Source organism: Gigantopelta aegis, chromosome 15, assembly GCF_016097555.1.
Source record: "Gigantopelta aegis isolate Gae_Host chromosome 15, Gae_host_genome, whole genome shotgun sequence".
In the NCBI taxonomy this organism is placed as follows: domain Eukaryota; kingdom Metazoa; phylum Mollusca; class Gastropoda; order Neomphalida; family Peltospiridae; genus Gigantopelta; species Gigantopelta aegis.
Genome location: NC_054713.1, coordinates 13,657,246 through 13,673,356, shown reverse-complemented (window position 1 = coordinate 13,673,356; position 16,111 = coordinate 13,657,246). Strand labels below are relative to the sequence as shown.

Here is a 16,111-nt window from a genome sequence, read left to right as displayed (position 1 = left end):
GTGATAACTCTGTCAGAAATGGGTAAATCCACATGAATGCCAGCCAGTGCACCATGACTGGTATATGAAAGGCCGTGGTATGTGCTATCCTGTCTGTGGGATGGTGCATATAAAAGATCCCTTACTGCTAATCGAAAAGAGTAGCCCATGAGCGGGTTTCCTCTCTCAATATCTGTGTGGTCCTTAACCATATGTCTGATGCCATATAACTGTAATTAAAATGCGTTGAGTGCGTCGTGAAATAAAACATTTTCCTTCCTTCCACATGAATGTCAAACTTAATTTGCAGCTTTACATGATGAAGCTAGACACAAATTTTGAGCTTAATATGTTGAGGCATTGTGAAAAACATTTCTGTGATAGACGGGTGGACAGACATGCAGACACACACAAAACCATCACACACACCCCTCCCCCCCCGCCCCCGCCCGTTCTTACAGGGTCTGCATACCACTGCTGTTGATATACCAGTCATAGTACACTGGTTGAGACAGTAAAACCCCAATCAGAGAATGAGTCCACTAACGTGGTTTGATCCTACAATGCAAGCATCTCAGGCAAGCACTCTACCGACTGATCTAGATCCCACCCCATTAACAGCATGAATAAATAAACCCTGATATTAACAGCATTATAAAATAAATATCAAACCTGTTGCCGTAGCGACACCTGTGTCTTTTCCTCCTCTTTTGTAATAACAGGATTCGTAAATGTGTCAACTTTTTGTTTCTTTGCTGGTGGAGCTACAAGCAAATGAATGACTTTCAAATTCTAATCACAATTCAAGGCATAAAAAACTGAAACTAAACGAAGCTACGTGGATTCCTACTGAATATAACCATTGAAGCTTTCGTTTGCATCTGTAAGAATAACAGAAATAACGTCAAGGAAATACAATAGAATCTCGAAGGGTCGAATACACCGCAACACTCGAACCAAAAATGAAGTCCCAAGTTACACTTACATATTGTTGACCGAATGGTTCAGTCGAACCACCCGATGGGTCAAACACTTTCTCAAGCACCAATGGGGTTCGGGTCAACGGGATTCAACTGTATATTAAAAAGTGAAATGAACTGTCAATAACTGCTGCTGTTCATACTAAATTGGTTTACTATGTTAGCTCCACACCTTGTCATTTATGTGGTGCTCTGTATATGTGGAGGAAATTTCTACTAAGTAGAAGAAAAAAAATGACTAGCTTCCACTGGTTTGACTGGAAAGTTTTACTTGATGTGAGGTAAAACTAAAAATTAAATTTATAGAAAATAGCTTAGCATTACTTGATAGAAGTATTATCTTTTAAAGTTGCAATTACCAGATGCATTTAATGAAAATGCACATTTTAGTCTGAATCTGTCCCAAAGCAAACGGATCACCATACATTATTTTCCTTATTTACAGTGTCTATATCTCGACGTTTGACTTTGTTCAAACAAATTAAAGTTTGTTTTGTTTAATGACACCACTAGAGCACATTTATTTATTAATCATCGGCTATTGGATGTCAAATAATTGGTAATTCTGATTCATACCAAACAAATGTGGCATTAAGTCAGCGTACACTGGTAAAGCTAGACAAGACCAAACGACAAATGTGGTAAACAAATATGGCATTAAGTCGGGGTACACTGGTAAAGCTAGACAAGACCAAACGACAAATGTGGCAAACAAATGTGGCATCAAGTCGGTGTACACTGGCAGTGCTAGATGACAAATTTACCAACAAATGTGGCGTCAAGTCGGTGTACACTGGCAGTGCTATATTACAAATGTGGCATCAAGTCGGTGTACACTGGCAGTGCTATATTACAAATGTGGCATCAAGTCGGTGTACACTGGCAGTGCTATATTACAAATGTGGCATCAAGTCGGTGTACACTGGCAGTGCTATATTACAAATGTGGCATCAAGTCGGTGTACACTGGCAGTGCTATATTACAAATGTGGCATCAAGTCGGTGTACACTGGCAGTGCTATATGACAAATTTACCAACAAATGTGGCGTCAACTCGGTGTACACTGGCAGTGCTATATGACAAATTTACCAACAAATGTGGCATCAAGTCGGTGTACACTGGCAGTGCTATATGACAAATTTACCAACAAATGTGGCATCAAGTCGGTGTACACTGGCAGTGCTATATGACAAATTTACCAACAAATGTGGCATCAAGTCGGTGTACACTGGCAGTGCTATATGACAAATTTACCAACAAATGTGGCATCAAGTCGGTGTACACTGGCAGTGCTATGACAAATTTACCAACAAATGTGGCATCAAGTCGGTGTACACTGGCAGTGCTATGACAAATTTACCAACAAATGTGGCGTCAACTCTGTGTACACTGGCAGCGCTAGATGACAAATTTACCAAACAAGTGTAGCATTAAGTCAGCGTAGACTGGCAGAGCTAGACAAGACTAGACAAATTTACCAAACAAGTGTAGCATTAAGTCAGCGTAGACTGGCAGAGCTAGACAAGACTAGACAAATTTACCAAACAAGTGTAGCATTAAGTCAGTGTAGACTGGCAGAGCTAGACAAGACTAGACAAATTTACCAAACAAGTGTAGCATTAAGTCAGTGTACACTGGCAGAGCTAGACAAGACTAGACAAATTTACCAAACAAGTGTAGCATTAAGTCAGTGTACACTGGCAGAGCTAGACAAGACTAATGTCGATGGCAGTCACTTTTCGCACCCTTGTTTTGGCTTCATACACAATAAATATAGCATATCCTACTGTAATTTCACTTGAAATCCATATTTTGTAAAAGGTAAAAATTTTCAATCACAAGATTTTCTTCAAACACATTCAGGTGCATTATTAATGTTCAAACAAACAAAAATTCAATAACAATTTTGCATTGGAATTTTTCCAGGATTCTTAAAACGGAAACATCATGTACTCAGTTTATGGTTATTGTAAGGAAATTCAAAGTGACATCATTGGAATACGGATGTCATTCAAATTCAAAATTAGCTATATTATTACAATGCTTTGACACATTAAAATAAAAACCTAACTTAATAACCTAATAAAATACTAACCTTGACCCCTGTCAAATTTCTATAACAAGCAGACAATGCTGTTTACAGGTTGGTATTTATTTATTTATCCTTATTCTGGACAAAATATTAATTTTATGTTTTAAAAGATGAAAGAAATAAAAAGTACCTTTTGTCAAATAGATCATATCAAAATATTACTGCTGGATATGTTCTATTTATTGTGTACGAAGCCAAAACTAGGGTCCAAAAAGTGACTGTCGTCCACGACAAATTTACCAAACAAGTGTTGTGGTTGTCCAGTTTCTGGATCAAGTTCTTCTTCTTCTCTTCTCTTCGTGGCCTTTTTCACTGTGTTTGGCTTCAACTTCCAGAGGTGTTTGTGATCCTGAAACAGTCAAACATTTGTAAAAATCAAACTGGAATCCATCTGCTATCTCAGCTTTGTTCCAGCACGACTGGTATATCAAAGTACATGTAGGTAAATGATGAGAGGAGGGACGTAGCCCAGTGGTAAAGCACTCGCCTGATGTGCGGTTGGTCTGGGATCGATACCCATAGGTGGGCCCACTTGGCTATTTCTCGCTGCAGCCAGTGCACCACAACTGGTATATCAATTTTTTTTTTAACGACACCACTAGAGCACATTGATTTATTGATCATCGGCTGTTGGATGTCAAACATTTGGTCATAGAGGAAACCCGCTACATTTTTTCCATTAGTAGCAAAGGATCTTTCATATACACCATCCCACAGACAGGATAGCACATACCACAGCCTTTCATGGTCGTGGTGCACTGGCTGGAATGAGAAATAGCCCAAGGGGCCCACCGACGGGAATCGATTCCAAACCGACCATGCATCAAGCAAGCGTTTTACCACTGGGCTACGTTCCACAGCTGGTATATCAAAGGCCATATATTATGTGCTATTCTGGGTGTGGTATGGTGCATATGAAAGATCCCTTGCTGCTAATGGAAAAAAAAGAAAGAAAGAAGTGTTTTATTTAACGACGCACTCAACACATTTTATTTACGGTTATATGGCGTCAGACATATGGTTCAGGACCACACAGATTTTGAGAGGAAACCCGCTGTCGCCACTACATGGGCTACTCTTCCGATTAACAGCAAGGGATCTTTTATTTGCACTTCCCACAGGCAGGATAGCACAAACCATGGCCTTTGTTGAACCAGTTATGGATCACTGGTCGGTGCAAGTGGTTTACACCTACCCATTGAGTCTTGCGGAGCACTCACTCAGGGTTTGGAGTCTGTATCTGGATTAAAAATCCCATGCCTCGACTGGGATCCGAACCCAGTACCTACCAGCCTGTAGACCGATGGCCTGCCACGACGCCACCGAGGCCGGTAAATGGAAAAAGACTATATATAATGGAAAAAGACTATATATCAAAATTACCAAATTATTTGACATCCAATAGCTGATGATTAATAAATCAATGTGCTCTAGTGGTGTCGTTGAACAAAACAAATAAACTTAGTTTGTAGTAATTTCCTTCACCTATGCAGAGCACCACAGAAATGACAAGGTGTGGAGCTAACATAGTATGAACAACAGCAGCAATTCATGGACTGTTCATTTCATTTTTTAATATATTTCTTTTTAAGTTATTTCTTTTTAATGACATAAAATAGAACTTTCATTCTTACAGATGTACATTAAAGCTTCATTGGTAATATTTGGTAGGAGTCCATGTAGCTATTTTTTTTTTTTTTTATATACGTTGAATTATTTAACTTTTGCTATCTCACCATAGTTGCTAAATAAAACAGTGTTAAACATAGCATAGCTCTTCTCTGTACAGGACAGTACATACCATGGCCTTTGATGTACCACACATGAGGCACTGGTTGGCAAGAGGGGTGGGATCTAGCTAGGTCGGTAGAGTATTTTTCTGAGGTGTTTGGGCTACAGGATCAAACCCTCTCAGTGGATAATTTTTTTTAAATGCCATGTATGTTTGGTCCTATCTGTGGGATGGCGCATGTAAAAGAATGATTAGAACCCTTGATGCTAATGGAAAAATGTGGTGGGTTTCTACCAATTAGATTCATAAAATGCTCGACATCGAATAGCCGATGATTAATAAATCAATATGCTCTGGTGGTGTCATTATACAAAACAAACTTTTAACTTTTAATTAAGATATCAAGGGAACAATATCAAGTGAACAAGAGAAATAAATTAAATAGAGAATAACTAGTTAATGACGTCAGATATCTGCTTTATCCTGTGACGGTAAGAATGGGCAATTTCTCTTTTGGCCGTAACAGGATAAAGCAGATATCCAACTTCATTTACTAGTTATTATCTTTAACCTGCAGACCATAAAAGTTATGGGGAAAAGCTATCATTTCTGTTATTTCAGCCACATTGTACGATGACCTAGAGGTCAAATGAGCAATTTTGTAATGTATCTATGCATACCTATGCTAGTATACGTTTATGACTTTGCTTTAATCGGTCATCATAATCTGTCAACAGAAACAGTGGTTGCAGGATAAATATTTCTATCAAGATACATACAACATCCATTTGAAGTGACGGTTTGTCATCTTGCAGTCCAGTGGACTCTTTGCTGACTACATCTGGTGGTAAATACTGAAACCAAGAGAAAAAGAACATGTCCAGAAATAGCATTACAATCATATTACAATGATCATAGTTGTAGAAAGAAAGAAATGTTTTATTTAACGACGCACTCAACACATTTTATTTACGGTTATATGGTGTCGGACATATCGTTAAGGACCACACAGATATTGAGAGGAAACCCGCTGTCGCCACTTCACAAGCTACTCTTTTCGATTAGCAGCAAGGGATCTTTTATATGTACCATCCCACAGACAGGGTAGTACATACCACGGCCTTTGATATACCAGTCGTGGTGCACTGGCTGGAATGAGAAATATGGGCTCACTGACGGGGACCAATCCTAGGCCAATCACGCAACAAGCGAGCGTTTTACCACTGGACTATGTCCTGCCCCTTCTGGATCAAATATGACTTACTACAACTAATATGTAAATATAAACATAATATACTTGCCAGTCCAATAGAATGACAGGCAAAATATAAAATCTGGCCCGTAGTGATGTTGACCAGAAAAAACTGGTCGGGACGGTAATATTTTTACCACTGGGGGTATAGAAATAACAAAGCATTTCTATTGGCCTGAGGGACTAGTAGTGTAGAAATATTACTAGCTATCTCTTCACCCCTTATTGGTTAGAACCATGTGACTGACAGAGATGAAGCATTTGTGGCCATTCTTAGGCCCTCTTTCCAATAACACGATTTCGCATGTGAGTCTTTCAATAATGTGCATTTACATAGTATCTTTTCCACATACGCGATTCCATGCGTTAAAAAGAAACGGTTGACCGATGAGCGATTTTTCCACACCCAAGTTTTTTTGTGCAGTGACGTCACAACATTTCGACAACGTTTTATACAATAATCTGCTTGTAAAAATACATACGTGGAAAAGCACGTCTCTGTACACGAAAAACATGCACGATAGAACACATTTGGATTCGCGCTCCATTAATCCGAAACATGTTACAATGGAAGCACACTCAGGATAATGCCTTTAAGAAAGCCATAAATATGCCGTCGTTATTTTTATATTTCCAAGCTCATATCCTAAGTTTGCACGATTTTCAAATACAGAACTGTCCAACTTACCTTTTCAAATGGACTTGAAAAAGACTTTCGTAACTGCAGTGCAATCTGTTTTGCTGTAGTTAAACAGACACCATCTTCCTGAAATTAAATCAAAGGAAAATACACACACAAAACAAATGCTTTGTTAACACTGTTCTTTTTCTTATTATACTGCACCTCCCCCTCCATTCCACAAAGCAATCTAAATACTAAGACCACCGTAATTGTATAACCGTATTTACTTAAGGTGATCTTCACGGTCGGTGTGGGATCGATCCCCATCGGTGGACCTATTGGGCTTTTTCTCATTCCAGCCAGTGCACCACAACTGGTATATCAAAGGCCGTGGCATGTACTACCCTGTCTGTGGGATGGTGCATATAAAAGATCTCTTACTGTTAATCGAAAAGAGGAGCCCATGAAGTGACAACAGTGGGTTTCCTCTCTCAATCTCTGTGCGGTCCTTAACCATATGTCTGATGCCATATAACTGCAAATAAAATGTGTCGAGTGTGTCGTTAAATAAAACATTTCTTTCTTTCTTTTTTTTCTTATTATACTGCACCCCATTCCACAAAGCGATCTAAACACTAAGATCACTTTAAATGTAAAACCATATTTCGGTGGGTTCACTGGGCTATTTCTCGTTCCAGCCAGTGCACCACGACTGGTATATCAAAGGCCGTGGTATGTGCTATCCTGTCTGTGGGATTGTGCATATAAAAGATCCCTTGCTACTAATGTAAAAATGTAGCGGGTTTCCTCTCTAAGACTATGTCAAAATTACCAAATGTTTGACATCAAAGGCTGTGGTATACGTAATCCTGTCTGTGGAAAGTGCATATAAAAGATCCTTTGCTGCATTAGGTTTCCTCTGATGACTACGAGTCAGAATTACCAAATGTTTGACATCCAACAGCCGATGATTGATTAATCAATGTGCTCTAGTGGTGTTGTTAAACAAAACAATGTTTTTTTAAAGGTGATCTTAGCACTAAGATCGCTTTGTGGAATGGGCACCTGATCAATATTTGTATGAGTACATCATTTTTGAATAAAACACAGTTAATCACTTTGTACGTAATGGTGGTTTTATTTTAACCAGATGTCGTCAAGAATGAAGTACTGTTATTGACTTTCTTGACATGTGTATAACAACTGATTTCAACTCACTTCCAAGTCTGTGAAATGAAATCAATTCATTACGGACATAAAGTTGATAAAACTGTGGAATTAAATGTCTCGTCGCAGTGTAGGAAGGAAGGAAATGTTTTATTTAACGACGCACTCAACACATTTTATTTATGCTTATATGGCGCCAAACATATGGTTAAGGAAGGAAGGAAATGTTTTATTTAACGATGCACTCAACACATTTTATTTATGGTTATATGGCGTCGGACATATGGTTAAGGATCACACAGATATTGAAAGAGGAAACCTGCTGTCGCCACTTTTTGATAAGCAACAAGGGATCTTTTATATGCACCATCCCACAGACAGGGTAGCACATACCATGGCCTTTGATATACCAGTCATGGTGCACTGGCTGGAATGAGAAATAGCCCAATGGGCCCACCGGCGAGAATCGATCCCACACGGACCACGCATCGAGCGAGCACAGTACCACTAGGTCGCAGTGTAATATACATCCATAGGGGAACTATAAACCAAAACTTTAACATTAAACTTTACTGCAAAACTTGATGCCACCACCACCCTTACAAATGCAGGGTTAGCTCTGCCACTCGCCAAATTCGACAGTTGCTAATTTTAAGAACTAGCAAAAAAATCTAAATTAATTTGATGAAACATAATTAGTGTAATAATTGATATTTTTTGGGGGAAAAAAACTGTTTTGCATTTTTAAGATGATTTGATGAAATTTTCTGATCACCCAGAGCTAGCCATGCAAAAGCAGGGCTCGAACTTAACGACAGCATGCTCCTCAACAATGGCGAAATGTATACACCTGGTGTACATTATCTGCCAATATTTAACATTTGCACATTTAAAAGGTGTCTGCATATAATAAGATAGCCTTTTAGTCAGGTTTATTTGCTGCAAAAGTCACGTTAAAAAAACATTGCCACAGGCAGGCTCAAAATTGCCGTCGGTGGACTGTTTCACCCATGGGAATTCTTTTAAAAATTGCCGTGGGAGACAAATTCTTAAGTTCGAGCCCTGCAAAAGTAGTACCTATTTCTCACCTTCTTACTTCCTAATGGCAAGACAAAAATGCACTTACTTTGGTATTCCACCCAAGGGCTGTTAAAACCGGTTTCTTCTTCACATTGATAATCGATTCCTGACTGGCAAACATGGAAGGCTTCTTAGCTATCAGACTGGAATCTAAATGTAAAACAAAACAGACATAAAAACATCCTAGAGCAGTAACTGTAAAAAAATCCAAACATTTAAAAATATAATTATTTTTATTATCCCCAGACCAATGTGGCCATAAGAAAGAGGACTCTTTATAACAAGTCACTAAGTATAAATTCAACTGTGAGCAAGAACATCAAAAGTTCAACCAATTTGAAACAGCAAGATTTTCTATATGCATTTCCCAGTGGACAGGACGACACATACCACGATCTAAGATATACCAATCATGGGACACAGGTCAGAAAATGGAATCAAATCCATCAAGAGAGCAATATATCCTGACCCATTATACCTCTGGTGAAGGAAGGAAATGTCTTATTTAACGATGCACTCAACACATTTTATTTACGGTTATATGGCTTCAGACATATGGTTAAGGACCACACAGATATTGAGAAAGGAAACCCGCTGTCGCCACTTCATGGGCTACTCTTTACGATTAGCAGCAAAGGATTTTTTTTATATGCACCATCCCACAGACAGGATAGCACATACCACAGCCTTTGATAACGAGAAATATCCCAGTGGGCCCACCGCCGGGAAACGATCTTAGATCGAATGCACATCAGGTCTCTACCATTGTTCTACATTCTGCTTTTTTGCCGTTAGATTGATACCACTGGAGCACATGGATATATTAATCATCAACTATTTATGTCAAACATTTGTTAATTCATACATCTGGTCTTAGATGAAACGATTACATTTTCTAGTGGCAGCAAACAGGACAGCACATACCATGACTGTTCATAAACTAGTTGTGGGGCACTGGTTGGGATGGGTATACACCCTATGTTATTCTTGGTCCAGAGAAAAAAATTCCATTGCATTTATCAGAGCACACACTGTGATCACGACACACTGGTTTGAATGGAAAAAATTGGATGTGTAGAGACATACAGATATCTGGTATATACAACCAGACATGTAAACATACAAATACTGAGTATATACAACTTATTGCCACCTACCTGGAGGAAGCACGGTCGCCATGTCTAACTTGGTGTTTTGTGAATGTGACCGATCATGGGGACAATTCAACAAACTATCCATGGCATACTTCGGATGCTGATAAGCCGACGGCTGAGTTGCCGGGACATTTTGTACCTGAAGACAGAAATGAATGAATGAATGAATGGCTAGATGAATGAATGAATGAATGAATGAATGAAAGTTTAACATCCCAGTAAGAAAGACCCATTAGATATTGGATGTCAAAGGAAGGTAAGAAAAAAAAGAAAGAAATGTTTTATTTAACGACGCACTCAACACATTTTATTCACGGTTACATGGCGTCAGACATATGGTTAAGGACCACACAGATTTTGAGGAAACCGGATGTCGCCACATAGGCTACTCTTTTACGACAGGCAGCAAGGGATCTTTTATTTGCGCTTCCCACAGGCAGGATAGCACAAACCATGGCCTTTGTTGAACCAGTTATGGATCACTGGTCGGTGCAAGTGGTTTACACCTACCCACTGAGCCTTGCGGAGCACTCACTCAGGGTTTGGAGTCGGTATCTGGATTAAAAACCCCATGCCTCGACTGGGATCCGAACCCAGTCCTACCAGCCTGTAGACCGATGGCCTAACCACGACGCCACCGAGGCCGGTAAGGAAGGTAAGAATAAATAATGAATGAATGAAAGTTTAACATAATAACAACATACCAGCAAGAAAGAACCATTAGATATTGGGTGTCAAAAGAAGGTAAGAATGAATGAATGAATGAATGAATGAATGAAAGTTAACATAATGATAATAACAATATCCCAGCAATATAAAACAATTAGATATTGGGTGTCAAAAGAAGGTAAGAATGAATGAATGAATGAAAGTTAACATAATGATAATAACAATATCCCAGCAATATAAAACAATTAGATATTGGGTGTCAAAAGAAGGTAAGAATGAATGAATGAATGAATGAATGAAAGTTAACATAATGATAATAACAATATCCCAGCAATATAAAACAATTAGATATTGGGTGTCAAAAGAAGGTAAGAATGAATGAATGAATGAATGAATGAATGAATGAAGGTATGAATGACTTAATTAAATATGAATGAGAATGAATGAATGAATACATGAATGAACGAATGAACTTACGACTAAACAAACTAATAAATGTTTCACACCACCCCGCTGGTGGTTTTCCTGAATAATAAAGAAATGAGCAGATATAAAAGAAATATGATAATTTTGAACAACCCATAAGAAACGGGTTAACAGTAAAATACGAAATGCACCGATTCATAATAAAAACTTTAATTTAAAGTAATTTATGAATTATTGTTAACCTTGGTTAGTGGTGCCTCGCGAGACTGCATAATGATGTTGTGCAGCTCTATGAGATACTGCCGGACGAGTGGCGGGATGGGGTTACAGCACGCTATGATGCCCTGGCTTTCACGTGGCAGAATGGCACTCATCTGTAACATCATGTGATTCGGCAACACGTATCTGCAATAAAACAGTATATAACATACATGGGTTATAAAGGATTACAGCACGCTATGATGCCCTGGCTTTAACGTGGCAGAATGGCACTCATCTGTAACATCATGATTCGGCAACACGTATCTGCAATAAAACAGTATATAACATACAGTGGTCAAAGTAGATTTTTAGTGGTAAATGGTTAATTCCATGGTAAAGTTGCATTTTCAAAAAAACCTTTCAAATTTAGTTCACTGACAAATAATGCATATAAATGAACCCTATAGTGAAACCTATTTAAACCAGACACTGAACAAATCGGAATCATGTTAAAACTGGCCACGTTATGATACCAAAAGTTCTAAATTTTAAAATATGACCCTATAGGTAGTACTAAACCAAATAACGTCCGGCTGGGTCAAAGTTCGAGGTGCACCCAACTTTTAATAGAGAAATGAACACCGCAAGTCCTGTGATTGGTGATAGATGTGAGTGTGTCGGTTGTAAAAAAAATATATACTACTCAAAAGAATTTAAGGGTCAAAAATTTATAACCAAATAAGTTTCAGAGTGTATTAGATTGATGATGTAAACTACACCAAAAATTTAATTTATTGTTCCATATTTACAAAAAAAAACAAATAAACGTCACTGTATACAAGAAAGTCACATGACATGCTGTCAAAGTTGAAGGTTGTAAAACATGGATTTTACACATTAGAACATTCGTTTAATAGTGTGTGAATCCACCCCTGGCGCGAATACACTCGACACATCGTTGCCTCATGATGTTGATCAGACGTCTGAAGAACTCTTGGGGAATGGCCTGCCACTCTGCCATAAGAAGTTGACCCAGATCATGAAGGTTGGCCGGAGGGGCATGGTTATCCCGAACTCTCCTGCCTAATTCGTCCCAGGCGTTCTCTATTGGGGCCAAGTCAGGCGAATATGCTGGCCAATCCATCCTGGCGATACCTTGTTGTCTGAGAAAGTCCGTTACCACCCTGGCGCGGTGGGATCTGGCATTGTCATCCTGCAGAACTGCCCCGCCGCCAATCTGCTGAAGGCCTGGGAGAACCAACGGCCGGATAATCTCATTCAGATAGCGGATTCCATTCAGATTGCCATCCACCACATAGAGGGGGGTCCTGTGGTGGATAGAGATGCCGCCCCACACCATGACACTGCCACCACCGAACCGGTGACGTTGTCTAACGTTAACGTCAGCGAAGCGCTCCCCAGGACGTCTGTAGACACGAACCCGACCGTCGTTGAACTGGAGACTAAACCTGGACTCATCAGTGAATATCACTCGACCCCACTGAACACGTTGCCACTGCAGATGAAGCGTGCACCAGTGACGTCTGGCCGTTCTGTGACGTGGTAGGAGTGGTGGTCGAACAGCCTGGCGACGGCAGCGTAGATTATTGGCTCTCAGACGATTGCGTATGGTTTGATCAGACACTCGAGTTCCAGTCGCAGTCCGCAGATTGTCACGTAATCGGCGTGCAGTGGTTGTGCGTTGACGTAGAGCCATATTGGTGATGTAGCCATCCTCTCTATTTGTAGTGCTTCGGGGTCTTCCCGAACGTGGACGATTTCGAACAGAATTCGTTGCTTGGTACCGTTGCCACAGTCGGCCAACGACACTCTGACTGACACCAAGTCTCAGAGCAACATTTCTTTGCGTATTGCCATCCTGAAGCCAAGCAATAGCCCTTCCTCGATCTTCGATAGTCAGTGGACGTCGTACCATTGTCGAATTTGGAGTGTGCACCGTACATGAACGCAAGCTCCAATTATACGGAAATTCAGCATTGGGAACATGGAATACACATGCAAAGCGTGCAAATGAAGCGCTTTGTGAAAAAGCAAGTTATGGGCACTTAGCAGACCTTTCGCTTTCGCCCTAATTTACGTGCAAATGTAAGCATGTTTTCGCCATTAGAACTAGTCGACAGTGTCAATGACAGTGGATTTTAATTCATTTATGGGTTGCTTAGACCCACTTTCGTCAAAATGGAACAATACCATGCGTGACATTATGGTCTAGCTAATATAATTGACATTCAGAAAATAATGTCGAAAATATCGTCTGACCCTTAAATTCTTTTGAGTAGTATATAGTTTCATCTGGGCAAAAAATGTATGCAATTTTATTTCATCTAGTACCACTATGTCAAGTAGCCTTGTGCTTGAAACATGTATGGCGTACCTGTAAAACAAAAGTACTCTAATTTTGTGTGGAACTAGGGTAGTCATAGACACTACCCGTTATCTCAGAAATGAGCAGCTTGAACCCCAATTTTTTCTGATTCACTTTAAGGGCGAGGGGTGGTAGTATTTATATCCGTGGCGTTTATGTCGAATGATACACTGCAGGTAGACGTTTTAGCCACATATGTTACTATTGTCATCTATGGGATTTGATTTGGTAATATAAACCCTCTAAACACCGGATCCTGTCTAAATCGGATCAATATTAGGTCCCCGACATGATTCTGTAAAATTATTCCACTTTCTGAAACAAACATAGTGTTCAGTTAATTTTTAAAATGGCTTACTGGAATAATGACAAACCATCAGAAAACCTTTTTCCATGACCATGTTTTAGAATTTTCAATGTTTTGCGATCAACGAAGGAAGGAAGGAAATGTTTATTTAACAGCGCACTCAACACATTTTATTTACGGTTATATGGCTTCGGACATATAGTTAAGGACCATACACATTTTTGAGAAAGGAAACCCGCTGTCGCCACTTCATGAGTCACTCTTTTCGATTAGCAGCAAGGGATCTTTTATATGTACCATCCCAGACAGGATAACACATACCATGGCCTTTGATATATCAGTCATGGTGCACTGGCTGGAGCGAGAAATAGCCCAATGGACCCATCGACGGGGATCGATTCCAGACCAACCACTCATCAAGCGAACGCTTTACCACTGGGCTATGTCCCCCCCAATGCTATCATTATTATAATATTACAATGTTTTGATGTGAATTAGCACTGCGATTACCTTATGTGCATAACTACAGTATGTGCTTAAGGTTATCTTAGCGCTAAAATCGCTTCGTGGAACGGGGCCCAGGCTTGAATGTGAAGCCAGAGATAAATCTCACCCTATACTTTCGTCTTCGGCCCGAGCTGTTTTGTCTCGCCAGCTGTAGAAGTTCTTCAACGCCTGAAGCTGCTGAGAGTTAAACGTCTTCTTGCTTTTTCGATACAGGTCCATGTAGTCACTTTCTTTAAAACACGGCTTTGAGTAGACCTAAAAAGAAACAACAAATGTAACAGCATACTTATATATATCTGTAGAAAACTTGAATCATTTTCTCTTTTAATGAATAACTAACCTAAACTTTAAACCTATGGCACATTGCCCCTATTATAGTATATTAGCAGATTTAACACTGCAGACTATCAGCAGATTTAACGCCGCAGACTATCAGCAGATTTAACGCCGCAGACTATCAGCAGATTTAACGCCGCAGACTATCAGCAGATTTAACGCCGCAGACTATCAGCAGATTTAACGCCGCAGACTATCAGCAGATTTAACTCCGCAGACTATCAGCAGATTTAACTCCGCAGACTATCAGCAGATTTAACTCTGCAGACTATCAGCAGATTTAACTCTGCAGACTATCAGCAGATTTAACTCCGCAGACTATCAGCAGATTTAACACTGCAGACTATCTGATAGTAGATTTAACACTGCAGACTATCAGCAGATTTAACACCGCAGACTATAAGCAGATTTAACACCGCAGACTATCAGCAGATTTAACACCGCAGACTATCAGCAGATTTAACACCGCAGACTATCAGCAGATTTAACACCGCAGACTATCAGCAGATTTAACACTGCAGACTATCTGATAGTAGATTTAACACTGCAGACTATCAGCAGATTTAACGCTGCAGACTATCAGCAGATTTAACGCCGCAGACTATCAGCAGATTTAACGCCGCAGACTATCAGCAGATTTAACGCCGCAGACTATCAGCAGATTTAACTCCGCAGACTATCAGCAGATTTAACACCGCAGACTATCAGCAGATTTAACACCGCAGACTATCAGCAGATTTAACACCGCGGACTATCAGCAGATTTAACACCGCGGACTATCAGCAGATTTAACACCGCGGACTATCAGCAGATTTAACACCGCAGACTATCAGCAGATTTAACACCGCAGACTATCAGCAGATTTAACACCGCAGACTATCAGCAGATTTAACACCGCAGACTATCAGCAGATTTAACGCCGCGGACTATCAGCAGATTTAACGCCGCAGACTATCAGCAGATTTAACGCCGCGGACTATCAGCAGATTTAACGCCGCGGACTATCAGCAGATTTAACGCCGCGGACTATCAGCAGATTTAACGCCGCGGACTATCAGCAGATTTAACGCCGCGGACTATCAGCAGATTTAACGCCGCGGACTATCAGCAGATTTAACGCCGCGGACTATCAGCAGATTTAACGCCGCGGACTATCAGCAGATTTAACGCCGCGGACTATCAGCAGATTTAACACCGCGGACTATCAGCAGATTTAACGCC

At 40.0% G+C, this 16,111-nt stretch overlaps 1 protein-coding gene across 1 annotated transcript in view; it reads right to left on the bottom strand.

Moving 5' to 3' along the window:
* The window catches only part of LOC121390414 (exosome component 10-like), a 35,153-nt gene that overhangs the window by 3,817 nt on the left and 15,225 nt on the right, over window positions 1–16,111 (bottom strand). The window contains exons 12-19 of the mRNA XM_041522219.1: window positions 14,661–14,809; window positions 11,396–11,558; window positions 10,062–10,197; window positions 8,951–9,054; window positions 6,724–6,801; window positions 5,563–5,637; window positions 3,292–3,400; window positions 652–743 (exon numbers count right to left, since the gene is read on the bottom strand). Of these exons, the coding sequence (XP_041378153.1) occupies window positions 652–743; window positions 3,292–3,400; window positions 5,563–5,637; window positions 6,724–6,801; window positions 8,951–9,054; window positions 10,062–10,197; window positions 11,396–11,558; window positions 14,661–14,809 (906 nt within the window). The remainder of the gene's footprint in view (window positions 1–651; window positions 744–3,291; window positions 3,401–5,562; window positions 5,638–6,723; window positions 6,802–8,950; window positions 9,055–10,061; window positions 10,198–11,395; window positions 11,559–14,660; window positions 14,810–16,111) is intronic.